Here is a 26879-nt window from a genome sequence, read left to right on the forward strand (position 1 = left end):
TTTCTCCTGATGTGTATAAAACCTGATGCCAAATCAGCACGGTCGACGCTTTAAGTTCCATCAAGTGTTGTGGTTTTTTGCTGTCAGACACACACACACACACACACACACAGACACACACGCACACACACACAACAGAGGATGATTGTGCCTCAGTCCCCCTGTCGTGGCAGAAACGCTCATTGACAGTGACTTTGGGAGGCATAACATGCACTAAAGAACATGTTCTTGCCGTGGCATGGGTGATTCAAGACTCCACCAGCCTCCAGAAACACCTCCACGGCACAGGAGAGGTGCGCTCTGTGGTTCAGTTTCTCCGTGGCTGGGTGAACTTTATATCGAGCATATATTAACACTTTGTGGCCTGTTTTTTTTTTTTTTTTTTTTTTTTTTCCAGCCTCCTCTAAGGCTGGAGGACTCCATTTTGAAGGGACCGGGTGTGCAGCCAGAGACTACACAGCAACTCGTCTCAGGAAAGGAAACTCATCTGTTTTTCCGGGTAGCCTGCAGCACCATTTCACTGCTTCTCTGACGGGGTGCTGGACGTTTTTGTGTCAGCTCATTTATTTATTCTTTCGTCTCATCTCCAGGCGCATGTGTGCAGCCCAAGTGCGTGTCGGGGTGATGGTGGTGGTGGTGGTGAGGAGGAGGAGGAGGAGGATGCCAGTTGTTGGCACAAGTTTGGCATGTGACATGTCATTGGTGATGGCAGCCTGGTTTAGCTTAATAATTGATGCTTGTAATTAAGGGGAGGGGCGGGGCGATTTTTTTTTTTGGGGGGGGGCTGCCGTGTGGTGGTCCGGTGCGTTTTTATGGGCTGTCAGCTCAGATTATTATTATTTTTTTTCCAACTCTTGATGAGACATTTACGGCCCCCTCTCTGCTCCATGCTGTGGACCGGCTGGGGAGGGAGGCAGTGGTGACGACTGGCAGTGCGCACAGCAGAGAGAGAGAGAGAGAGACTTGATTTTCAAGGGGCAGGCAGAGTGTGCAGGCAGGAAACAGCCATTCAACAGAGCAGAGATCCAATAACGGGGAATTGTAAAGTTGTAGTTGATCACAAAGTAAAAGTGGGAGGGTCGCTGGAGGAGCACAACACGCCTGAATTTCTATTCCAGGGGCCGCTGGACCAGGCTTTAGCGCATGTAGAGAGGAGGAGGAGGAGGAGGGGGGAGGGAGGGAGGGAGGGAGGTGGTGGTGGTGGGGGGGGTGAGTGAGTGAGTACGTTTCACAGGATCCAGGCCTAGTAGTATTGCCGCTGGGACTCTCCTCATCCGCTTTCAAAAAATTGGAAATTGGCACATTTAAACGCCAAAATGAGCGGGGTGAGGGTCAGTTCCGCGGTGGGCGACACCGGAATGGTAAGATTCTCCCGGCAGACCCCGTGTCATTTGGCGTTTTCTCCGTGATTTTTCTGTTGTTTGATGCACATAGCCTGCATCTGTCGGAGGGGAGCCTTGTAGAAGTACGCTTGTGCGTCCGTGAGTGCCAGTCGGTGCGTGCGCGTGGGCTCGTCCGTGTGTCGTCGTCGTTGCATGTTTGTGTGTCGTTTGTGTGTCTTGTCTCTTGCAGTCATTGATCCACTGCAAGCCACGGGCGACACAAGACACACAGCTGCACACACCTTCACACACACACACACACACACACACACACACAAATATACACACACACAAATACACACACCCACGCACACGCGCGTTAGACCCATGCACGCGCACGAACGGGTCCATTTTAATTCCAGCTCGTGGATCCAGCGCCGGCGCTTTTCACGTCGGGTTCATTTTTATTTTTATTTATTTTTATTATTTTTTTATTATTCACATGACGCGCTGTAACAATCTTAACAGTGTTTATGGTGTGAACATACTGAACGTCTGTGTGTGAGTTTACAGGCTGCTGACCTTATCGGGCTTGATGTCATTTTGCATCATATCGCGATATCTTTTTTTTTTTTTTTTTTAACCTAAAAGGCTTTTTCACTGTGGCTGCGGTGCTGGCGCAGAATCTCTCCTGTAATGTCACATTAGGTCGATCCGCTCGTCGTCAGTGAGTGTGTTTACGCTTTTATTTTGACATCATATGACGGCAGATTGTGTTGTGTTTACGGATCTGATGTCTGAGCTGTGCCTTTCTTCTGACACTTTTAAAAATATCTCATTACCAGCTGCCTGGGTTAACTTTAGATAGGCTGCATCAACGTTATGACATAGTATTGAATGAAAGACAGATTGGAGAAACATGCCATGCCAAAATCATGGCTAAGTGTAATTTCTTAAAGGAATATTATAGGAGGATCACAGAAAATATTTTATAATTACAACTGAGTGCCACAGGCAATTGGAGGAAGAATTATTCCAAGCGAATTATATTTAAGTTTGGTGTAAGAAGAACGATGAAGTTTATGTTTTACAGTCATCCAAACGGATGGCTTTTTGTCGCCAAGAATGTAGGTTCCATACTGATCATTTCATTTTTGTTTCAGGGAGGAACCATGCCAGCATGAGTGGGCCTTATGCAGGCCCTGGCAGGGAGACTCATCAGTCCAACTGCCCTTTGACCCCTGGCCGTGACCTCTCCACCCACTCTTGCTCCGCCAGACACCATGACTACAGGATTGGCCTAACCATGTCTGCTGCCACCTCCTCCCTCAAGCATGCATCAGTTTATGGGTTCACCCAAAGGGACCACTCCTCCTCCTCCTCTTCCTCCTCCTCCTCCTCTTCCTCCTCATACAGTCCTCTTAGGAGACTGCAGCATCTCACCACCATGGTGAGCCAGCCTGACCTGGTCCTGCCGGTGAGGGAACCAGAGAGGAGCTGGGAGTGGGGGGTGCATAAGAAGAAGGAGAGGAGGAAGGAGATGGAGAGAGCCTCCTGGGCTGATTGCACCAGCAGGGGTTATTCTGGCACCCAGAATACAAGCAGGGAGGAAAGCTTTGGAAACTCTTCTGCTGGACAAAAACAACCTGAGGTCCACACTGGAAGGAGAGATGCGCCAGCAGCCAATCGGAGCGATCCTGTCGCCTCAGAGAAAAAGACAGACGGCTGTTTCTCAGGCCCACCTAGCCCGGCCTTCTCCCTTGATAGCAACAGCCCCTTTGCTAACGGCTTCCTCCATTTTGAGTCCTCTTTATTTGAGGATGAAGACAATGATCAAGTGCGAGAGACACCTATGGGAGGCTTGCAGGACAAACCTGAGAGGGCGGGGAATGTTCTTCAGTCCACTCCTGGAGAATTAAATTCAGACTCTAAGGATGCTACCCTGTCGTCTGCCAAGGTCGTCACCCGGTCCCAGTCCTCGGGTCAGCGCAGGAGATACTGGGATGGCTCAGAGGATGAGTGGGAGAGCGACACCGATCTGTTCCTGTTTGTGGATAGTCCCTCAAGGCATCCAATGGCAAGTTTTACCCTTATTACCCAGAGTAAACTTGGCACACATTACCTGGTTGTCAGGTTTTTTTTTTGTTTTTTTTTTTAGTAATATCAACATCACTATTAGACAGGCATACAGCTTTCTGTCTGCTGTAGAGAGACGACGCTGTCGAATTGTGACTGACATTCACCTGGCCACAGAATATTTGTGATTGTGCTGGATCACAACTTTTTAGCACACAAATCCTGTGTATGATTCGGAACACCTCACCGCACTTCGCTATTCATAACAGAATATCGGTCATTGTAAATACAGACAAGACATGACTCCACAACCCTAGCTCCGTCATTGATAAACACGTTGGTCTTGTTTTTACAAAGAGCCAAAGGAAAACGTTCACCTACTCCAGATGTTTTCAAACTGTGAGGAGAGTAGGGGCTGGATTGGAGGGAGGGACAGATCTGCAATAAGTAACAGAGGTTAGTTATTGTGGACTGGGCGCTGACTTGGCCTGCTTACCTACACTGTCAGCAGCTGCAGCTGCTGCAGTGGCTGTAACACAGAGCTCATGGAGACAAATAAGGTACTTCAAAACTCTTAAAAACTCCTTGTGAAATTTGCACTTAACACACCAAATCATAACATAGTCAAACAACACACTTTTTTATAATCAGTTTGAACTTACCTGAGAATTACCATGTTTTTTAGTTGTCTTCAGTATCAAAGTAATACAGTGAGAGTTTTCTGAACATCTGTGGGTTCATTGCAATCTGGAACTGCTAATAGCTAATTCAACGTTCTTTTAATGGTGCCAGTTTGCCAAAAAGTACACAAATATAAGCTTAAAAAACAGGGCTTAAGTTGTGGCCCGCAGCATAAGTCAGTGAATCCATGGCAAAATTATACTTCTTTTTTACATTTACATTATGGGAACTGCAGTTCCACAACTTAAAGCATGTTTATTCCACAAGTAGAAGTAAGATGAAGAAGAACAATAAGAGTAACAAAATAGATTAGTTTGACCTTTTTTTGTGTTATTGTATGAATTTACTAACATTGCTAAGGTTCAGAATGTCCCATCCACATGGTTCTTTATTTCTGTACACTGTCCTCTGTCTATTCATATACAAATATTTATTATATGTTGTGAACACATGGACATGAAAACAAACAACACATAACCATTTTAATCAAAGTCAATCAATCAATTTTGTCCATGTTGTCAGACTGACCCCTGACCTACTTTAATATACTCTAGCATCAAATATGTCTTTTCCGCCACTGGAACATAAAGAACTGTATCTTAACATGTATTAATTGTTGCAAGCTCTGCTCATGTTTACCCCTTTTTTTTTATTATTCTGTCTTGTTTGGAGACACACCTTTGTAACTACATTTTGACACTGCTCATGATGTGACACTAGATCCAAAGAAAGAGAAGACAGCAGCTCACCCATTGCTCTGATACAGTCATTTTAGTTTTACTGATGTGAATCAGTGTTTTCAGCATCTGTTGCCTCCTCCAAGAAAAACAACCTCTAAACCTCTGAATGGCAGTTAAACACAGACAATTCAAATCATTGAGGTCATAGGGCAATGTACACATCGTGAACATAGCACATATTCTGACTTGTCATAGCAGGAAAAGCAGAGGTGTTACTAATAACGCTGACAATAGCTCTGTTTTATTCAAGTTTCAATGTAGTGATATTGTTCACTTCCAGTAAATCATGAGAGTGTGACAGTGAGCCAGTGTGCACAATACCAGAAGCTCGAAACTGAAGCAGCTAAATAGAATATATCATCGCTGATTTTATTATTTACACATGTGCTTCCCATACTGTCAAAATGTCTGCTGTGAGAAAAGGCCTACAGGATCCTTACAGAGGTCATTCACTGCCACTAAAACCCTCCAATTTTCAAATGTGGACGTAGAGCAACAAGGAAGCAATGAGCAGTTTTTCTTTCAAATTATGGGCAATGATGGCAAGGTCACAAGAAAACCTGTTAAGTTAGTTAGTTCAGCTGGATGCTTTTCTGTTGTAATCCGTTGTTTGTTTGTTTTTTTTTACTCCCTGTGAAACCACAGCTTCTCGTTTTCTCGTCTTTCTGTGTACAGATTGGACAAACAAGATATAATGTGTTCGTTACTGAGCTTTAGAGGTGCTGGTATACAACTTTTTTTCACGCATACAGTCATACTCAACAAGACGTGTGAACAGGCTCTAATGTGTAAAACAGACATTCTTCTCCTTTAAGAGACAGATATGAGAGTGGTATCAATTTTTTTTTTATTAATGTAACTCTCTACAATAAAGTGAATTTCCCAAAATGTTGAACAATTCCTTTAAAATGTTTCAGTCAGGGTTACATCGTAGCACCAGCAAACATTGGCCCTCTGGTCAGTTCTGTTACATACCAGTCATAACTCAGGGCTGCTGGTGTCCCCCACCGGTCCACTCGACCTGCTGCTGTGAGTAGTGACTCTTAGACCACAGAAAAAAAGTCTGTTGAGAACATTGTTCAGAAACTGAAACCTCTGACCCACTATGAACAGAACATAAAAACCAGTGAACCTTATAGCAGATGATTTTAAGCAAACTTCAGTTCACCCTCTGACTTTGCCTATCTTTCATCTTCCTCTTTGTTTTTTCCACTCTTCAGTCAGTTGAAAATTATTGATGAAAAGCAAACCAATACCAAGACATGGATGCTCATTCTTGACCTTTGAGCACACAGTATGTGATGAAGAGAATCTGAACACAGAGCCTGTAGCTAAATATCTCTGAACTGCATGTCACGACCTACAATCAGCACTGAATGGAGAAAGCTATTAAGTGGACCTTTGTGCTCAGTTTCTCTTCGCCATATAAATCAGTATTGCTTCCTCTAACGTCTTTGATGTTTTCAGGCATACACATCACAGTGGGTTCACACTTCCTGCCACAACAATTTACAGAAAGATCCACAGAGGCTTAGAACGGTCAAACAAGGCCAAAAATATGATTATAAAGATGATTTTGAATAACACAGTTTTATTAAACAGGCAGACATCATTATTACTGAACCATCACATTTTGGATTACGCATCATGTCTGTGTTGATGTCTTTTGACAGTAGAGTAAATGCACATCCAAATGCAATGGGTCACGATGGACATAATCATGTTTAGATGAGCTCTGGCGCGGCACAGTTGGTGGAAATAAGAAACTTGTCTTGTTTTCAGATGTCTCATTGCACTTTTGTTCTTCATTGTCTTCTTGTCATCAGCAGAACAGCCTGAAGAAAAAGCCTTTGCCGCCTGTGAAGTTTTTAGAGGGTGAGATTATTTGGGCAAAGTTCAGCCGAAGACCGTGGTGGCCCTGTGAGGTTATCGTTGACCCTGTACAGGGAAACTATCACAGAGTGAAAGGTGGGCCTGAAACATTGTTGGCTTACTTATTTTACCCGAACTAATGCATTGTGTATGGGTTGCTTTTAACTGTGCGATATGCCCGGTGGATTACTTTGGTCGGCAGATAATTGACATCCTCAAATGGTAATAGCAGGGCTCTCTCGTATCAGTGAATGAAGATTAACACCACATCCAAAAGCTGAATAACATTGTTTGAGATCATAATTTAGACATATTAAGAAATATATAATTATTACTCTGCAAACTGATCAATTTTCCTAGAATATGCCATTATTGGGTGAAGTTACCCAGAGAAGAGAAGCATTGTGCTAGAAATGTTTTCAAAACATTACCAAATGAGATTGTAATTTAGAATAAAAGTGCACATATCACAAAAAAACACATTCTTTCAACTAATGGATCTCCCAGTATTCAACGTTATAGAGAGCAGTTCAGTTAAGCATTTGCGTCCACTGACATTTATATGGACTGTATTATACTTTCATACTCTGAAAGTGTTTGTCCACTTAATGTTTTTCCTTTGCACTTGTGGATTTCTACAGTTAGAGTAGATCACCAATACTTATGTCTCTTGTGGGATTGTTTTAATGACTCAGTAGGTTCAGGTGAATGTATACATTTAAGAACAAATGCATTTAACACCCATTTTTCCTTGGTAATGATTCATATTTTGGTCATGTAACAACATGTGATGTTTGAAATTCTTTAATTTTACAGAGAGTTTGGTGTTCTTGCATTTTAACTGTGCTTTGTTGATGCACTTGTGTACTTCCTGTGTAGGTTGATGTGACTTTAATCTTAGTCTAATGACATTGAGGCTGATGTTTTGTTGTTGTCTCAGAGCCCAGTGACCGGCCCTGTCGGCTCTACCATGTCAGGACCTTTGGTGAGCCTGTGGAGCTTGTTTGGGTGGAGGAAAAATCAACTCACACTTTCCATGGAGGCTTTGAATTTGAACAGCTCCCCCTACTGCGTCGGAGGGGCAAGCAAAGGGAGCAGAATTACAAATACACTGTAATTACTATTTTATCAATGCCTTAATGCACGTCTTAATAAAATGCTGGGTTACATTATCATCATTGCTGGGTGATAGCAGTTTTATACTCCAATATAAACTTTTAACTCTTTGAAACAGACCTTTTTGGATATAACTTTATTTACAACAGGGGCCATGAACAAATTATTCTTTAAACAAATACATTTACACTGATGAGTGTTTTTCTTTACCTTCCTGCAGATTGCGAAGCGTTTTCAGGACTCCTGGAAATCTAGTGTGGCAGAAGCTGAAGCTAATCTCCCGGAGAGGCCCAAAATGGCTTCCTCTGTTTCTTCATCCATAGATGATGCCTTCCACGAGAGTCCCACGCTGGAGAGGGAGAACAAGGCCCATCCAACCTTTCCTCCCTCCACTTCACCTGTCTCCCTGCCTGAGACATCACACATGACCAATGGATCCATTTCATCCCCCCTTATTTCATCCCCAATAACAACTCCGGAGAAGCCAAGCACTTTAAGAAAATCTTCTGGCAAGAAGAAATCAAGTAAATCATCAAAAGACATGAACAGTAAACACTCTAAAAAGACATTGCGTAATAGCCCTGACCAATCAGATAGAGAGAATGGAGAGTGTCCATACTCTGACCTTGACTCAGTCCCTAAGATTTTGTGTCCTAAAGCACTTGAACGTCAGCCTAAGCTAGTTTCGACTCAGCTGTCTGTTACAGTTGTCAAAGAGGTGAAGAAGCAGCCCGAAATTCAGAGTGGTCTTTGGTTCAGTAAATCAGGCAAAGACAGGCGACCTAAAACAACTAGTCCGATGCCAGACCGCACTCTCTTTAGTAAGGTGTCCTGTAAGAAAAAGAACTCAGTTGTTAGTAAAAAGATGCTGGTTACAAGTGTCTCCTCTAGTAGTGGGACCAGTGACCACTCAGGGTTGTCAGACAAGCATAAGACTCTGGTGCCTGCTGAAGCAAATCTGCCTTCTGAGCAGTTAGGAAATTTGAAGTGTAAAAACAAACCAGTTGCCAATAGACCTTTTGGTTCAACTGGAGGTCTTGCTGACCAGTCAGGACAGAAGTCCCCAGTCTCTGTTGAGACTGGTGTGCCCTCTGACAAGTGTGAATACTCAAAGTTTAGAGAGACACTCAGTAATGCAACTGACACTGTTATTGGCCTGACGTCTGACCAGTTTGGTGGCTCAGATATTAAAAAGGCCTTAGATCCCAGCATGAAAGCTAGTTTCAATGACAAATCCAGGTTTTCAGAAAGTGTAAAGAGACATCCTGACATGATAGCTAATAAAAAGGTCCATGTAACTGACAGGATTTCCGATCAAGCAGAGGAAAAAGAAAGTAAAAAAAGTCTAGTGTCCAGTTTAAATGCTGACACTACTGACTCATTAGCAATTCTAGAAAAGCAAACAAGTCTGGTCTCTAAGTGTAGGCTCCCCTTTGTCAAATTAATTCGCAAGGACATAAAAGGTAGGAAGTTCTTAAAGTCCAGTGTAACCATTAGTCCACCTGACCAAACTAGATGCACAAAAAAAGAAAAGACATCAGATAATAATTTGACTAAAAATTCCTCTAAACAATCAGACTGGGTGGATGGCAAGGCAGGTGTCTCCGTAGATCAGAATTCAGAATCTATAAAGGTTTCAGTTGTGAAGTTAAAAGCAAGTGGTGGGAACGGTATGCTTTGTCTCTCATCAGAATCATCACAAGGCAAAACTGTCATGACCTCCAATGTGACAAGTGTCTCTGCTGATGAGTTAAGTAGCCCAGAGGCAGAAAGGATACCGGTTTTCAATGTAAGTCCAAGCAATGTGACGTCCACATCCTCTAATCACTCAGACGAGTCAGAAAGTAAGAAGACTCCTGCTGACAATGTAACAAGCACGCCTGCTGACCAGTTAGGCGGTTCAGCGCAAAGAACACCTTCTGTCACTAGTACATCAAATAACACAATTCGGCCTTCTCACCGGCAAGGGAATTCAGTATCCAGGAATGCTAATGTTTCCGAAGGTCTGTCTCCTGACAAATCCAAGAAAGTTGTCCACAAATCAAAGCAGGTTGCAGTTGAAGTGCATGAAGTCATACATGAGCAGCCTGCCCATCTTCCAGCCAGCAGTCGGCTAATGACCAGAGCCCTTAAAGCCATGCAGGAGGCAGAGCAGAAGAAGAAGCAGAAAAAAGCCCAGAAGGAAGCTGAAGAGAAAGAACCCTTGAATCCTTTAAAAAAAACTGAGGACCTTGTGTGTCACTCTGCACGTAACTCCACTTGGACTCCAGAAACGAAACTAGACTTTTGCACTAAAACAAAATCTCTTAAGTCTCATTATAATAACAATGGTGAGTATGATCGTGACACGCTTTCTAGCTGTAGCAGCCCCCCTTTGATGTTTTCTGATTCAACTGATTTTGAAGCTGATGTCAAGAGTGAAGATGAAGATCTCTCAATTTCCTCAACTCCACCGATGGACTTCATACCCCTTACTTCTAAGGTAAAGGCAAAGAAAGAAGATCAGTCCTCTGAGGTATGCTCCTCATCCTCACCTTCCTCGCCATTTTCTTTTATGAATGCCTTTAAAAACGTGGAGCAGGTATCCTTCCAGTCCCTGACAAATGAGGGCAATGGTAAACCCATCTCTTTCAAACCAGACACAAACTACAAGTTCAGCACTTTTCTCATGATATTGAAGGACTTGCATGACACTAGAGAGCGAGAAGGGGCCCCCTTAGAACTGGAGATCGGGCCACCAAGTGCACATGTTAAGGAGGAGCCCTTAGTGATGCCGGGGGAGGTTAAACCCACAGGCCAAGATCAACAAATTGGAGATGTCAATAACAATTCAAATTCAACTTCAGACAAAATCATCATCACCCACAGTGAAGACAGCAGAAGTCAGATTACGAAGAGGCCCTATAACAGGAGGGGCAGCTGCACTGGAGGGAAAAGGAAAGCCAATCGCAAAGTGCCTTGTCGTCCTGCCAGGTCTGGACCTGGGTTCCCAGGACTGGAGTCGTCGCCAGGAATGCCATCCTTACCAACAGTGGACTCTTCATCAGGAGTGGGTTGCTCATCAAGAGTCCAGTCCTTGTTGGGCATGCAGGCCAGCAGCTGGGAGAGGCAGGCTGGAAGTGGTGAAGGAGTGGTTCGGAAGGAGGAAGAGAGGTGGAGCAAAGTAAATAAGAAGCTACAGAACATGGTGCCTTTGGAGCAGCAGGGGTCCGACACGACACTATGTCTTGAACAGCTCAATGGCCTTGTTGCAGACTGCACTGAGACTAACACAAGCTTGATGCACAGCGCTGGAGGACGCGACAAGGCTCCAACAGGTAAGTATGCCCAAAATAGTGAAACACAATCTGACCTGCAGCTCTACACAAACATGCACAAAGACCAGCCTTAAATACCAAACTTTTCAAGTTAAAGTTGCAGTAAATGTCCAGCATACTGCCCAGTGGGATAATATGAAGGAGAACGGCTCATCCAATTGGACCATAACTGGACCACTGTCACTCATTAGGAGAATGATATAAGTGAGCAACAGTTGGGCTTTATGTAAACAATGTAGGCTTAAAAACAGTGCACAGATTAGTTCTGTTTACAAGGAGTTAGGTGGAGGTGGGGTTGGTGTGACAGTTGTCTCAATATTGTCTTTCAGGGGCCCACAGTGTCAGTGTCCTCAGAAATGACTGCTGTAGAGAAATGAAAGTCGGCCACAACATTAGTAAGAGCAGAAGCAGTGCATGAATCCATATTTTGTCAGTGTGATTACTGTATAGAGGGGAGTGGATTGTTCCACTGTAGCAGGTAAACACTTACAATCAGGCGAAGCTGATAAGCTTTGGCATGTTCTTGCTCTTCTTGGTAATGGGTTTTGTATGTCATTCAGAAATGGTAAATGTTGCTTCGATCTGCTGTGTAACAGTGTTGACCAGTTACCTAGTGATTTCCATAACAGAAATGTTTGCACACAGTGTGCTGTGCAACCCAATACCTCATTCTCACTAGATTAATTATAGCAGATAGATATAGATAGATAGATAGATTAGGCACATTCACCTCACTGCACTATTAACTTTCAAGGATGAACAAAGACTAAGAGACCAAGGGCCTAATAACCATTTGTGAGTTTGAACTTGACTTTATAGATGTATTCACGCTGAGCATGTTTGAGGCAGTTCACTCAAAGTCTCAAGTCTTTTCTACAGTTTGTACAGTGAAGTAAGCACAAAGGACTAATCTATAGGTATATACCGATAGCCAGCAGACTGTAAAGTTTAAATGCATCTTGATATAAAAATGAAAGGATTCCTTTTTGTGTCTGTCCTTGTAAATCTTTTTCAGCACATAAGCGAATAAGAAAACCAAGCAAGAGGCTGATTGAATGGACTGAAGAGTATGATCAGATTTTCTCCACGAGGAAGAAAACCAAAAAGCCTCTCCAGTCGATTGGAAAGGTAAAAATGATACAAAGTAAGATCTGTTATAACTTACATGTTGTTATATATGCATAATACTGGCCTTGGCATTGTGCATCTAATATCACTACATGTGAAACTTGTATCACTGATCGACAATGAAATCATGCCATTTGTTTTCTCAGGCCGCTCAACCCATTACCTCTATGTCTGAACCCCCGGGACTGGACAAGAACGCACATGATCACCCATCCTTGAACTTACTTCCTGAAATACAGACACCACCTCCTGAGGAAATCGCTGCAACAACGCCCTCTGAACTACAAATTCCAAGCACTGAAAACACACCTCCCCAAGATGCAGCTGTGCTTTCCATCGACACACTAACCCCTCCTCCTGAAGCTGAGACCTCGCTGTCAGAAGGCCTCATCAAAGACAACAGTGAGGCAGTGTTTGTTTATCTTTCTTATTGACTTAATTGCATTCAAAGCTTCCCCCGGAAGGAACGAAATTTTGAGTGTACGGTGGGGGTAGGGGTGGGGGTGGGGGTGGGGGTGTGGGTGTAACCATTATAAGGAAATGTGTGTGCGCTGCTCTGCTGTGCTCAGTGAGCATTACTATCACATCTGCTGTCAACAACACCTTTGGCGTGATTGATCAAGACAAGTGCAGGGTATTTTTATTTATCATGGCTCATGGGCTGCTGTCATGTTTTTCTGTCTGCCTGTTATGCCTATTGTTGGGCATGGATTTGATCTCAGATCAGCGATTCTCAGCACGCAGCTACTAGAGTGCATCTCCTGAGAGCACATTTAGTTCAGCACCCCCTCTCTGATCGTTTGTGCTGTGCATTACATGTAGGTACATCCGTGAAACATAGCAGAAAAAAGCATCAACAGTAAAACATACGTGGATGAGATCTACACAGTTGATATAAATCCACAAGTCCACATACGACATATTTATTTTATGTAAAAATGTAAAAAAAAAACAGTATAAAATGCTGGAATACAACGTGCCCTCCATCATTTACAAAGCCCAAAAGTATGTATTGAGATTGCTTATATTTTTATTCCAAAATAGAAAAATATTCAGTTTATAATCCAATATGACTTTAACCAACATATATTTGAAAGTTTTGCTTCAAAAAATGAAAATGATTAATCAGTTATCAGAACAGTTGCAGATGAATTTTCTGTTGCTTGACTAATCTAATCAGCTCGATTATCCAGTCTGGACTGTGCTGTTGGCCATGACTTGCTGAATAAACACTTTAATATACTGTTTTGAAAATGTGGATGAGCCTCTTTCTGTTTAATGCTAACCTGACTGGGACGTTTGGTTGACAGGAAACGCTCCTCTGCTGGAGAAGAAGCGGAAGAGGAAACCCACTCAGAAGATCCTGGAGTACTGTCTGGAGGCAGAGGCTGCAACAGGCCCCAAGAAAAAGGTACAACATGTTGTGTTGTGTGTACAGTAGCTCTACAATAAATCCTGTCTGTGCGAAGCTTGTTCAGTTCAGTTTCTGTCAAGGCTATGTGTTGTGTTGAATTCAGTTGAGAGGTGTTTATTATAACCTGTGTCCCTCAACATTTAAAGCTTCAAATTGCATTAGATCTGAGGTTTTCAAACTGTGAGAGGTGCATCCCAAGGTGGGCACAGGAGAGCTGAAGGGTGGTGCAAAGATGGAAATATGCTATGCTGTGCTGTGCTGTGCTGTGCTGTGCTGTGCTGTGCTGTGCTGTGTTGTGTTGTGTTGTGTTGTGCTGTGCCATGTTATATTATGCTATGCTATGCAATGCTATGCTATGCTATGCTATGCTCTATTATGTGTTTCTGACAGGAATAGTTTTTTGATAATGTTTCTCTTTGTCACAGGTCAAAACACTGAAGAACAATTCAAATCCTGCTCCTCAATCAGGTCAGTAAGTCATCTCACAACAGTTATATTTCGCAATATTTTGAAATGAAGCAAACTGAAATCATGTGTCCTAACATGAGAAAATTAAAGAAAAAAGCCCTTTTGAAAAAAATTACCACCAGTCCCACCAAGAAATTTGCTTTGCTGAAGAAAAACGTGACTCAGAATTAAATTGCTTTAGATGGAGATTTACTTGCAGTGTTATGACTTAATAAAAAATATAAGTAGTTATTTTGAATCTCATGAACCTCTCTAGGTTTTTTCTGTCTTGTCTGTGATTACCAGTAACACATCTTTCTCACATCACCCAGATTCAGGGCTGCCATCTTTAAAATCAAAGAGTAAGCATCTTACAGCATCCACCTCCACAATGAATACCCCAGAGGTTTCCACCGGTACGCCCACGCCCTCCATTCAGGCCGGTCTCACTCCCAGCACTCCTGCACCCGTCACTCCCACACCAGCTCCAGCCGAATCCAGCCAGGTGGAGACAGCGTCAACAGACGTCGAAGCTCCTCAGCCAGAGGACAGTAAGGCCCAGGAGGTCAAAAAGGACACAGCAGACTCAGAGGTCAGGCATATTTACTTTTGTCACAGACTTTTTTTCTCTTGTTCATAGAGAATGCGAGCCCTGTAACATTAAAAGGATTTACTGTATCTGAGGAGGAGGTTAACTTCCAGCATGATTGCTTATTCTGAGTCACTTGATAAATTTGGTACCTGATTTATTGCTACAGTGAATTTTTCATTTTCCTCCTAAGGGTGACACATCCAGCGCGGCTCACAGCCTCTCCTCCATAAAGGACGACTTGTCGCTGTGCGACGACCCACTCTTACCCTCAAGGAAGATCATAGGGGACAGAGGAGGCCCTGCCTCCATGAAGGAGAACATATGTCAGGTGAGACCAGTTTACTTATGTGAAAGCTGTGTCCTCTTTGCTCTCAGTTTTCTGAGAAAAGTTTTAACTTTGTATTAGTCTTATTTTCTGGAGGATAAGATTTATTGTAGCAGTGATGGAATTAATCTTAGAGGCTCATCCAGCTGTGAGATTGTGGTTTTGCTAATTAACTCAGTCCTCATGAGAACCTCTGGAACAGCTGGACCCTATATACTGTTTGTTTGTACAGCTACAAACAAACAGTAGGCTGACTCTTTGGCGTTCAGCACACAGCATGTAATTGATACATAATCAGCTCCAGTTGGGAAGTTGTGGTCTGATGTTGCTGTGTACTGGATTTCAGTGGAAAGAGTATGCAGTGACTGCTTCAAACAACTACTGTAAGTGTTCAGTTAACAAAGAACTAAATTTAGCAAAACTAATTAATGTAGTTGAAGAGTCGGCTCTTTATTCAACCTATGGAGTTGAACCAGAACTAAACTACCCTGAGGAAGGACCTGTGTCAAACTGCACTGGTTAGATAAAAGAACAGACTCTTCCAGCAGGTCAGTGTTTCAGATTCATTTTTTCATATTTGATTTCTGTGGTATGACAGCATATTACATCGCAGGGATGAGATAATATCTAGTCAAACCATGTAAACCAGTCATTTTCTAGCTGATGTAGGACACAGTGTCCTCTCAGTGTGGTGATTTTGTGATGATGTGGTGATTTTGTGTTAAGTTTCTCGATATAAGATGAAGTGATGTTGTTAGAAAGAAAGGTTTCTCATAAAAAAAGAGTTTTAACACAGCATAACCCCACTTGTAAGGTTCTTGATAAAGTGAGTCCTGTTGGAAGATGAAAATTCAGCAGTATTTGCTTTCTTTTTGTCATTTGGTCACAGTCTTCAGCAAGCAGGACTGTTAGCCTTGGCTAAATGACTTCACTTGTTTGGTAGATGCTTGGTTCCAGAGTTGCTTACTGCACCCTGAGTACAAACTAAGCTAATACCACACTTAACCTATCAGATTAGAGGAACTGGAACCCAAACACACAAGACCACTTTCACAGCTACTTTGAATCACTCTTATTATGCTATGTCTTTTAAAGCAGGCTGTGTTTTTTTTTTATCTCAGGTGTGTGAAAAGACGGGGGAGCTGCTGCTCTGTGAGGGTCAGTGCTGTGGAGCCTTCCACCTGCCCTGCATCTCCCTGGCCGAGGCGCCAAAAGGGAAGTTTGTCTGTCCTGAATGCAAATCAGGTTCGTCTGTGGCTAAGCTTTACAGCTTTACAGTTAAAGCTTTATTCCTTGCAGTGCAGAAAGTAATCCAACTAAATAAAATAAATAGATACATTAGGCATAGGCTGCAGTATCAAGGCCCATTGTCAGTGGGACCAAAATATCGTTGTAATAATGTGTAAAACATCATGATATCATTTTAATTTTCCATTTTTAACACTGAAAAAAAGTTCTTGAATTCCAGAAAGTGTTTTTTGGATCATAAACGGTGTTTTGTATTTCTGTTTCTTTCTTTGTGCTCTAATATGAATAAAACATATAAAGATAAAATCTTAAATGATGGTGCTGACATGCATTGATAAGGTTTAAAGATTTATACTTACAATGACTAAATTACTTGCATTATGTTTGTTTTTCTCTCAGGCATCCACACTTGCTTTGTATGTAAAAAGCGCAGTGAGGATGTGCGGCGCTGCATGATCCCTGTGTGCGGGAAGTTTTACCACGGGGAGTGTATCGCCAGCTTTGCCCCGACTGTGCCTGTGAACCGAGGCTTCCGCTGCTCAATCCACGTCTGCCTCACCTGCTTCATCGCCAATCCCAACAGTGTTTCCATTTCTAAAGGTAAACAGAGGATGCTTAAGTACGTTCCAATAATACCTTTACTCTCTTCACCGTCTGTGCCTTCACTGTCCATTTGTTCTCGTTTTTGTCTGTAGGTCGTCTGGTACGGTGCGTGCGCTGCCCAGTGGCCTATCACGCTACAGACCTCTGCATGGCAGCAGGCAGTGTTGTCCTCTCCAACAATAGCATCATCTGTCCCAACCACTTCACCGCCCGCCGCGGCGTCAAGAATCACGAACACGTCAACGTCAGCTGGTGCTTTGTCTGCACAGAGGGTATGGCTTTAGGAGTAATTTCAGCCGGACTTGGCAAAATTTATAGAATCCCCAGATCAGGTTAAAATTTGGCAAAATTATCGGGGGTGATGAGGGGTTGAAAAAGGTGGAGTCTTATGTAATTTTGCTGAAGGGAGGCTAGTCTGACTTTTTTCTGAGAGCTGGGGGTGATCATTTGACTTTTTATTTTATTTCACCCTTCACTTGTGAGATTTATTACATAAAAATAGAAAAGAATTAAGTAATAACATCCAATAGACAGGTTTTGCGTGCACCATGGATAATACGGTAATTACAGTCCCTTAGTTTAAAGGAGCTGTATGTATGTTTTTGCTATTGCTGCATAGCCAAAATTAGCATTAACAGCTGTTTACTTACCAGTGTAGTTGAAAGTTCAGCATCAAACTTAATTCCTTTACTCACCAAGAGCTTCCCCTGCAACACCAATGTCTTAGCTTGAACATGCCCCACTCACAAATTCAGAAAAATTTTCTAAACCCAGGCGAAGACACCCTGGATTTTTTCATTACAATTTTCACAAAGTCCTTGCACACCATTAAGTCCTACTGTGAAAGATCCAAAACATCCTGCAAACTGTTGGTATGAATTTTACCTGATGAAGGTCTGGGAACCTAAAATCCATAAATAAAATGAGCAGGAGTCATATTTCTGTCTACGTGATAAGTCCAATATTTACTCTCCGCATGAGTATGATATCTGGATCTTTAGGCACTAAATGTTTAACTTTCCTCACCAACTAGTCACTTACAGTATCGGTCTGTCATGTGGTGATGAGCAGGATTGACTGAAACAAAGAAAATGTGCTATAAAACAAAAACAATTAGCTGAAGGAGGCTAAAATATTCATAAATGTTACAGCAAACAGTAGTACTCTTAATATAGCTCTCACCAATAATTTGCTATCCAATCTTCACATGCACATACACAAACTCTGTGAATCTGATGATCTGCTGACAAAACACACACCCTGAAACAGTCAAAACAGTTAAAACAAAGTTGTTCCTCCTCCTGTGCTCCAGGGGGAAGTCTGCTGTGCTGCGAGTCCTGTCCTGCTGCCTTCCACCGGGAGTGTCTGAACATTGAGATGCCTAAAGGCAGCTGGTACTGCAACGACTGCAAGGCTGGGAAGAAACCTCGCTACAAGGACATCCTCTGGGTGAAAGTTGGGCGGTACAGGTTAGTGGCGAACTGGAGAAACTCTTGATAAATGTGTAAGACCAAGAAAAGCAGCAAATATTCACATTTGAGATCCTGAAATGTCTATCGAATGTTATGCGTTTTTACCCAAAAACTAACATTAACAATTAATTGAATATCAGAATAGTTGCTGATTAATTTTCTGTCCATCAACTAATCGACTAAGAGTTCCTGCTTTAATTCAATTCAATTCAATTTTATTTGTATAGCGCCAAAAACAAAGAAGGTGAACTAGGTACATTTTCATTGTGAGCATGTTAGCATGCAGATGTTATCACCCAGCTGTTACAGAGCCTCTAGCATGACTGTAGACTCTTATTTTTGTTGTTATTCCTACAATAGAGCTTTAGTAATTAATTGATTAATCAGTTAATTGACAGAAAATTATTCACCATCGGTTTGTTATTTTGTTATCAGTTATTTTTAAGAAGAACTATAATACTAAACTGATTCCAGCTTCTTAAAAGTAAACATTTTATGGTTTACTATTGGTTTTGAAAAAATGAGACATCTGAGGACATTACCTGGGGCATTTGGAAATTCTGGTGGGCATTTTTCCAATATTTTCCAATATTTTATATTTCAAGAGATTCATCAATTAATTGAAGAAATAATACACAGTAAACAGTAATGAAAATAATCATTAATTGTTTTTACATACCAAATTATAAATTTTAACAAGAAACTTCTCAAAGAGATTACTTGATGAAATCAGACCAAAAGCCTCTCTCATTATTACACAAAATCAACACAACATGCAACATATGCACCAATGAATCCAGCATTTGCCATTTTGTTACAGATGTGGGTGAAACGGATAATGAGATGTTTGAAACAGGCACGAATCGGGGGGAGACAATGCAGGATCCTGTTCTATAAACAGACATGTTTCATTAAACTCTACCATTGGTGTGAGGTTCTGTTTCATTTGTGTTTTCCACACCTCTATAAAGGTGGTGGCCAGCAGAAGTCAGCCATCCCAAAACGATCCCAGAGAACATCCAGCGGATGAGGCACGATGTCGGGGAGTTCCCTGTTCACTTCTTTGGCTCCAACGACTACCTGTGGACCTATCAGGCCAGAGTCTTTCCTTATATGGATGTGGACGCCAACAGCAAAGAAAAGATGGGGAAAGGTGTCGATGCCACCTACAAGAAAGGTATCCAGTGTGTCCAGCAAAATGGCTTCGATAAAATTTTGTATATGTATATAATGCAGTGTTTTGTATGTTATCTTGTTGTGTCTCCAATTTGTACTTGGTTTGATGGCTTGACCTCTCTGGCTATCGATCTCCCTCCTCAGCTCTGGAGGAGGCAGCTGTGAGATTTCGAGAGCTGCAGGCAGAGAAGGAGCTTCGGCAGCTTCAAGAGGACAGGAAGAACGACAGGAAGCCTCCTCCTTACAAACATATAAAGGTCAGGGAGGAGACTTGGGATCCACCTTTGTCTTTGTTTAGTCCAAAATGCTGCAGCAAGCAGGATTTCTACAGAAGTGAAGACATGGTATCTGTTTGAGTTCCGAACAGATGTTAAATTGATTGACATTGATTGATGTTAAATTGTCAACATAGTTTACTTTTATTTTTACTTTTACTGAATACCCCCACCCCCCAGCACCACTGAGCATTTACTTGACGCTGACTCAGTAACAAGCCTTAAATGTGTTCAGTCTGATGTACAGAGGAGAGTTCACGTTTGGCTCCACCTTCCTTACCCATCCAGGTGAATAGACCAATAGGAAAGGTTCAGATCTTTACAGCCGACCTATCAGAGATCCCGCGCTGTAACTGTAAGGCGACAGACGAGAGCCCGTGTGGGATGGACTCAGAATGCATCAACCGCATGCTGCTGTACGAATGCCACCCACAGGTACAGAAACGCCTCCATCACACTCACACAATGTAAAAGAGACTTCACGATCATAAGTGCTCCATGGTAACGCATTATAAAGCATGTTGACAGTGGACAGTATTTTCACAAATCAAGACTGAATTAAACTTTCACGACTACTCCATTTGATCCACTGTATATATGAAAATATGGCACAGTGTGGGCTGAAATAGCTTCCTTTGCTGTTGCAACATAGAGAGCACAGTGTGTTCTGATATAGTCAGGTGTAAAATATCCCTGTCATCATGTATGACTCATATATTTTGATAATGACCCTCTGAACTTGCAGGTTTGCCCGGCGGGTGAACGGTGCCTCAACCAGGCGTTCACCAAGCGTCAGTACAGCCAGGTGGAGATCTTCAGGACTCTGACCCGAGGCTGGGGGCTCCGCTGTGTCCATGACATCAAGAAGGTAAATACAATACTGTCAGTAATAGTATTGCCACTAGAATACTGCAATAGACTGCTGATACAGGCACTAGTTCCTCTACATGAACTGGTGCAGAGGTCCCCTGAGGTGGTGTGGCTGCTGTTCAGTGAGCTGGATCCGGCTAAATAATGAATGTTCCCTGTGTTGCTTTCCCAGGGTCAGTTTGTGAGCGAGTACGTTGGGGAGGTGATTGACGAGGAGGAGTGCAGGTCCAGGATCAGACACGCACAGGAGAACGACATCTGTAACTTCTACATGTTAACTCTGGATAAGGTACAGCTCCGAGCCAGAGTGTGTGTGTGTGTTTAAGCTTTGAGCTGAGTCCCAGGTGCATACTGCAGTTTGTAGTAATACTATAAACTTGATGACATTATTTTGGCAGGAAGGAAACAAGAAATGAATAAACAATTATTTATGCATGTTTAAAGATAAATGTACTATCAGTGTGTAGTTTGAAGTGGGTAATAGAGGTCTTTTGGACTCTCACCTGAACACAACGTACATAAACAAACCTGATCCCAGGATTATTAGACTCAATCCAAAAATGCATTCAACCTGAACAGATCCGAGACCTGTGACAGAGACTCTACCCAGTTAGAGTGAATATAATTTGGACCACACTTGGGTCCTGATCTAAACACATCTACTGGCTGGAAAGTGTTTCATTAAAATATTTATTTACACACAGCGTATTTACCACAAGCCCTTAGCTTTGGGGCCAAGATTCAGACCATGAACCTCAAGGCCCTGATTCAAGTCTGGTCTGTGTTACATCTTTCTTTCCCTTGTTTCCTGTAATTTCCATGCTGTTTGTAAATAAAGGCACAGACATGCCCAAGAAAAAATGTTGTTACATTGTTAAGCATTATTTCATAGCTGTGACACAGTTTGTCCTCATTCGCAGAAACACCAATTTGCCATCCGAGTGATTTTTCTCTAGAAACAGATGTGATTCTGTGCTCCGCCAAATTACAGCTACAGCTTTCCTTGCGCTGCCTCAATTTAATGAAACTTCCAGGCTTGCTGCTTGTGCGCTGCACTGAGCACTAAATTATCAGACAGATGGCCAAGTGAATTTGAAGGTCAGGGAAAAATACCAAACCTGGTCATAGAGGCACCATAAAAATAGAGCCACTTAACTGTGTTAAGAATATGTAGTACTGTGTACTGTATGCTGAGTCTAGCGATTATGAGACACCTGTGTGTCTGTGTGTGTGTGTGTGTGTGTGTGTGTGTGTCTGTGTGTGTGTGTCTGTGTGTTAGGACCGGATCATTGATGCTGGGCCAAAAGGGAACGAGGCTCGCTTCATGAACCACAGCTGTCAGCCAAACTGTGAGACCCAGAAGTGGACGGTGAGCGGAGACACCCGGGTGGGGCTGTTTGCTCTTGTCGACGTTGCTGCAGGTATGTCGCTTGATCTACAGCTGACAATAACAAACAACCACTTTGATCGGGTGGTTTGTTAAATAACTTCTCCTGGAATCAGATTTTGAGCGTCCAGTTTTTAAACATGTACTCTTTCCATGAAATCACATGTAAGATACTCGATACTGTAAGTTAAAGGTGAAAACTCTGAAGCCTTCCTTGATCCACAGTGTTAAATCCACTTTGGGCAACAAAACAAAAAAACCTGTTCAATGGAGTAAACAAGTAAATGATGGAACTTTATGTGTGAATATTTAATGAATGTAATTTTTTTTGACAAATTTTGAAATATTAAAATAGTTCTTTGATTTGTTGTTATCCTGGCCAAATTTACTACGAGGCTTCAGCAGCCTGAGTTAGTCAGATAAAGTGTTTATCTTCCACAGTTGCAGCCTCTTTCAGTTGTTTGTGTATCTGTTCAGGCACAGAGCTTACCTTCAACTACAACCTGGAGTGTTTAGGGAACGGGAAGACAGTCTGTAAATGTGGAGCGCCGAACTGCAGTGGCTTCCTGGGCGTCAGGCCAAAGGTGAGTGTGGTGACGTAAAGTAAATACTACTGGTATGTTTAATTAATCTAGGTGCAAGTTATTTTGAAGTGCAGAATTGTGTTGAGGTTTTCCTTGCCCGGCTATTGAAGGAGAAGGTGAAGGCGTGTTGAGGTCGGCTCATAAAATCAGCTTTACTTAAGGAGTCTTCTAAAAGAAATCACAATAAAAGCACCACTAGTGTTCTTGTTTTAACACTGTTGATCAACTTCTCTCCTCTGCAACCAGAACAACCCTCCATCTGAGGACAAAGGTCGGAAGCTGAAGAGGAGAGGCCACGGCAAGAAGAAGAAAAAGGTGGTGGTGACCAAAGAAAGAGAGGACGAGTGTTTCAGCTGTGGAGACGGAGGACAGATGGTTTCTTGTAAGAGACCTGGATGTCCTAAAGTTTACCACGCAGACTGCCTCAACCTCACCAAGAGGCCTGCAGGTCGGTGGCTCGGCATGGGCACATGGGTGTTTGTGTTGGTACAATCTGTGGTGCTGGACACGTCCAGTATCATTTCCTTTGTGTCAGAGGAGTTTTCCTTGGAAATGTGATAAAGAATAGTTAAATTGTTTTTGGCATTTTGGGATGTTTAGCAGTGAGGGACAAAGAAGGGTGAAACGTCCTATTTTATTAAATGTGACACATTAAACTAAGAAAACAAGTGACTAACAAGATAATATGTACATTAATAAGATATATTTTTTAATTTATTTATAATTTATAATAAGATATATGTATTCATTTGTTGTATTTATCTTTTGTTATTGAGAATGATATGACTCTTTGCTTTTAAGTTGTATTTTTCTAATTATTTGTGTTATAGAAATAATAATAATAATAATATAATAGAATGATTATTATTCTAGAAGTTTGTAACTTTTTAACTCTGCATATTCATGGTAGGTCGATGGGAGTGTCCGTGGCACCAGTGCGACATATGTGGTAAAGAGGCGGCGTCCTTCTGTGAGATGTGTCCCAGTTCTTACTGTTGCCAGCACCGTGACGGACTGCTCTTCATCTCCAAGCTGGATGGCAAGCTGTCCTGCAGTGAACACGACCCCTGTGGGCCTGAACCACTGGAACCAGGGGAGATTCGAGAATACACACCTGAACCCAGAGCCCTGACCTCTGGGCTGGGCATGGCCGTCATCCCCGCTGCTGCTTCTAACACAACCACCAGTCTGAACCCGACTGCCAAGAGGGTCCAGGAGACCAGTGCCGGCGCTGGAATGTGCACTTCTGAGTCATTTCCTGCTTTCTCCATCCCGGTACCAATCACCATTCCTGTTGCTGCTCCTGCAGCCTCACCTCCCCCCAGCAGCTCTGAAGCTCCCAGCAGCCCACAGGCGTTCGACCTCCCGCACTACTCGCCCATCTCTTCGTACGAGGAGGAGAGGGATGTCTTAGAAGAGGAGGAGGAGGAGGAGGAGGAGGAGGAGGAACTGCTGGCAGAAGTGGAGGAGGAGTTGGTGGAAGAGGGTGAGGTGGGGAGGCAGAAATCAGATGCTCGCGAAGAGGATGGAGAGGCAGTGATGGAGGAGGTCGGGCTGGAATACCTGGAGATCAAAGAGGACGATGAGGAGGAGGAGGACGACGATGAGGAGGACGACGATGATGAGGAGGAGGAGGAGGAGGAGGAGGAGGAAGAGGAGGAAGAGGAAGAAGAGTGACATACAGTTGGTTGTTATTTATACTGGCACAGGACACGGAGGCAGAACAAGCAGTCAGGCAACAAGACATCACAGTCGCTGCAGCGGGGAAACAAATGGCAATCAACCAATCACATTACAGTAGACCAGTCTGTCACTGTTTGTATCCAGTGTGCAGGTGGATGTACAGAGGAATTTTTAGGACAAAACTAAATCCATAAATCAATAAATAAACATAATAAATACTGTGTAGACTGGCAGCAGTTTCACAAATTATTTAAGGATTTATTGATTTGTAGTTTTGTCGTATTAATTGCTCCACACTCCCTGACCCTGGTACACACTTGCTGTAGAGACAGTTCATGACACAGTGACTTTGCACAAACTGGCTGCACCTTCATATGGGAGATCTGTCAAAGAAAATAATCTGGAACTGTTACATGAAACTTAGCGTTTGTAAACATATTTCACTCCGATGTACCTGTTTTCTCACATTTCGACCAATTTCACTTCTTTAAGTAGTAGTTCAGGTGTCATACATGTCAGCGAGTTGACCTGCAAAAGCTTAATGTAGTTGGAGACAATTATTGTATCTGGTGTGTTGCTGTTTAGTGCAAGAAAAGACTACACTGTGGCTTCTCGTCAGGGTGGGATTAAATTCTGCAGCCCATGAATCCTGGAACACAAGGATTACCAACAGTCACAGCGGCGCTCAGTCTGGTAAAGGACTTCTACCCGGTTACATTGGAATTAATTTAAAAGTGATCCTGTTTACATTGCTGCAGTTGGATGGTGGCTGTGGTAACAAGGGAACCAGAAAAAACTATGAATTTGTCTGTAAATAAACCAGTTTCAGCCAGGTTGTGTTTTCAGACATGAACATCACTTCAAATGAAATATAAGCAGCCGCTACTGGACTGAAATCTGTCCGTGTGGTCAGTGGACTTAGTTCAGTGTTGTATAATTTTACTGGACACGTGTCAAAATCACCTTCCACAACCACCTGAATCCACTTCCATCCAGGATGGACAACCTGACACGCACTTCCATTCACTCCAGTCTCCCCTTCGTCTCCTGTTCTTCTTTACGCCTCAGATCATTAGAAGGTGGTTCAAGATCGGACCATCTATGAGAAAGTGAAAGTGCCAGATGATAGTGATGGGGGTTTTGGACTGAAGCTGCTAACAGCCAGTACATGGAAAAAATACTCTCTTAACCATTTCATGCCAAAAAAAAAAAAAAAAAAAAAAAAAAAGGATCCTAAACTGACAAGGATTAAGTGTTTGACTGAGACCAGTCTTCATGTCAGGTTGGGAAAGACATAAAGAAAGTATTTATGACATCATGGAACACTAAAACTGTCTAAGATAAAGAAGCTACTAGGTTATTTAGCAGCTCTATAAGTCAGGCTGAGGCAGGTTGGACTGCACAGACTGATAAATGGGCAACACAAACGGAAAACTCAGTCTTGCACTCGTGGTTGCTGGTGGTCATGATGCAGAGATAGCACTAAGTTTGCTCAAGTGTGTATGCTGTTCATATATTAATCTGTAACGCACAAATGATAACGGGGAAGTGGGGATGTTAGCACTCCTTCTCCTCGTTCTTGACTCTCTCACTAAGTTGAAACAAAAGTCATCGATTGGAAAATGAAAATGATCGACTCCTGTCACGATGCTCGCACTTCAGTTTGTGTTCTTGCCACGTGCGTTTCGCTCTGTCTTCAAGCTTATAATATTGTCTGTGTGTTATCTGCCAATGCCTTAGAGTGTATTTCTTTGGAGATATTTTTAAGGAATGGTTTGGCACCTGTGAGAGCCAAGTTTCCCAACTAATGCCTTTTTACAGTTGCCCAACAAGCAATGTTTCATTCCAGTGTAATTATGACCTGTTTGATCTCAACCATTGACCAGTAAACCGCTATATAAATATATAAGAAGAAGAAGTTATGAAATAAGCACTTTGTGCTGGCCTCATCCTTTTTTCATTTGTTGGTCCAACATTAAGCTACATAGAAAACATATATCTGTACATTTCTATAATTCAAGTCACAATTATTTTTTTTTCTATTGTAGCATCTGTTCACGTGTTTTGATGATGGTCAGACATTTTCGAATCCTAGTCATGTGGCTTTAAATTAATTAAATTAAATTACATAATTCTGCATTTCAGGAAGATATAGTGTGTACAAATGCAGTTATTTATCACCCATGTCCTTTAAAATGTATCAGAAGTTGGCAGTGTTTTTTTTTTTTCAGGAGCTCCCAGCACAGGGCCTGCAGCTCGAGTTTCATCCTGCAGCTGAACACTGACGAGGTGAAGGATTGACCTGTGAAAACCTTGAGCTGAAAAACGTCCTGCTCACATTTGACTAAATAAACTCAAAATATTATTTCTTCATGGTCAACTGCTACAAAGTGTTGAAAACTAGTTTTCACCAGTTTGTCAAACGTGTGCCACTGCTGAACGAAAGCCGATGTCAGTAGTAGTCAAAATATGACAGTAGATATTTTATGCTCCTCCCAGTGCAAAATTATTAAAGGGATTCAAAGTTATCAGAGGGAATATAAGCACAAGT

General features: G+C 42.5%; 1 protein-coding gene across 4 annotated transcripts; it reads left to right on the forward strand.

Annotated features, from left to right (window-relative positions):
- The first annotated feature begins 195 nt into the window (after nt 1–195).
- nsd1b (nuclear receptor binding SET domain protein 1b) lies at nt 196–26708 on the forward strand. 4 transcript variants are annotated; one of them, XM_071461248.1, is made up of 26 exons: nt 196–293; nt 398–499; nt 2486–3399; nt 6649–6787; nt 7632–7804; nt 8028–11124; nt 11454–11519; nt 12140–12252; nt 12399–12654; nt 13563–13663; nt 14092–14134; nt 14446–14705; nt 14896–15033; nt 16152–16275; nt 16678–16878; nt 16974–17153; nt 18194–18350; nt 19325–19530; nt 19674–19786; nt 20093–20239; nt 20550–20672; nt 20847–20963; nt 21954–22095; nt 22539–22645; nt 22892–23093; nt 23556–26708. In XM_071461248.1, exons 1-26 carry the CDS (start codon nt 239–241, stop codon nt 24320–24322), a joined length of 8043 nt encoding a protein of 2680 aa, XP_071317349.1. In that variant the 5' UTR covers nt 196–238; the 3' UTR covers nt 24323–26708. The 4 variants fall into 4 exon arrangements, with proteins under 4 accessions (XP_071317349.1, XP_071317351.1, XP_071317352.1 ...); XM_071461250.1 differs by lacking the exon at nt 11454–11519; XM_071461251.1 differs by lacking the exons at nt 196–293; nt 398–499 and adding an exon at nt 1199–1361.
- Nucleotides 26709–26879: the final 171 nt, after the last annotated feature.

The sequence above is a fragment of the Trachinotus anak genome, unplaced genomic scaffold (assembly GCF_046630095.1).
Source record: "Trachinotus anak isolate AG129_WGS33_773 ecotype Australia unplaced genomic scaffold, CSIRO_AGI_Tana_v1 ptg000024l, whole genome shotgun sequence".
NCBI classification, from domain to species: Eukaryota; Metazoa; Chordata; class Actinopteri; order Carangiformes; family Carangidae; genus Trachinotus; species Trachinotus anak.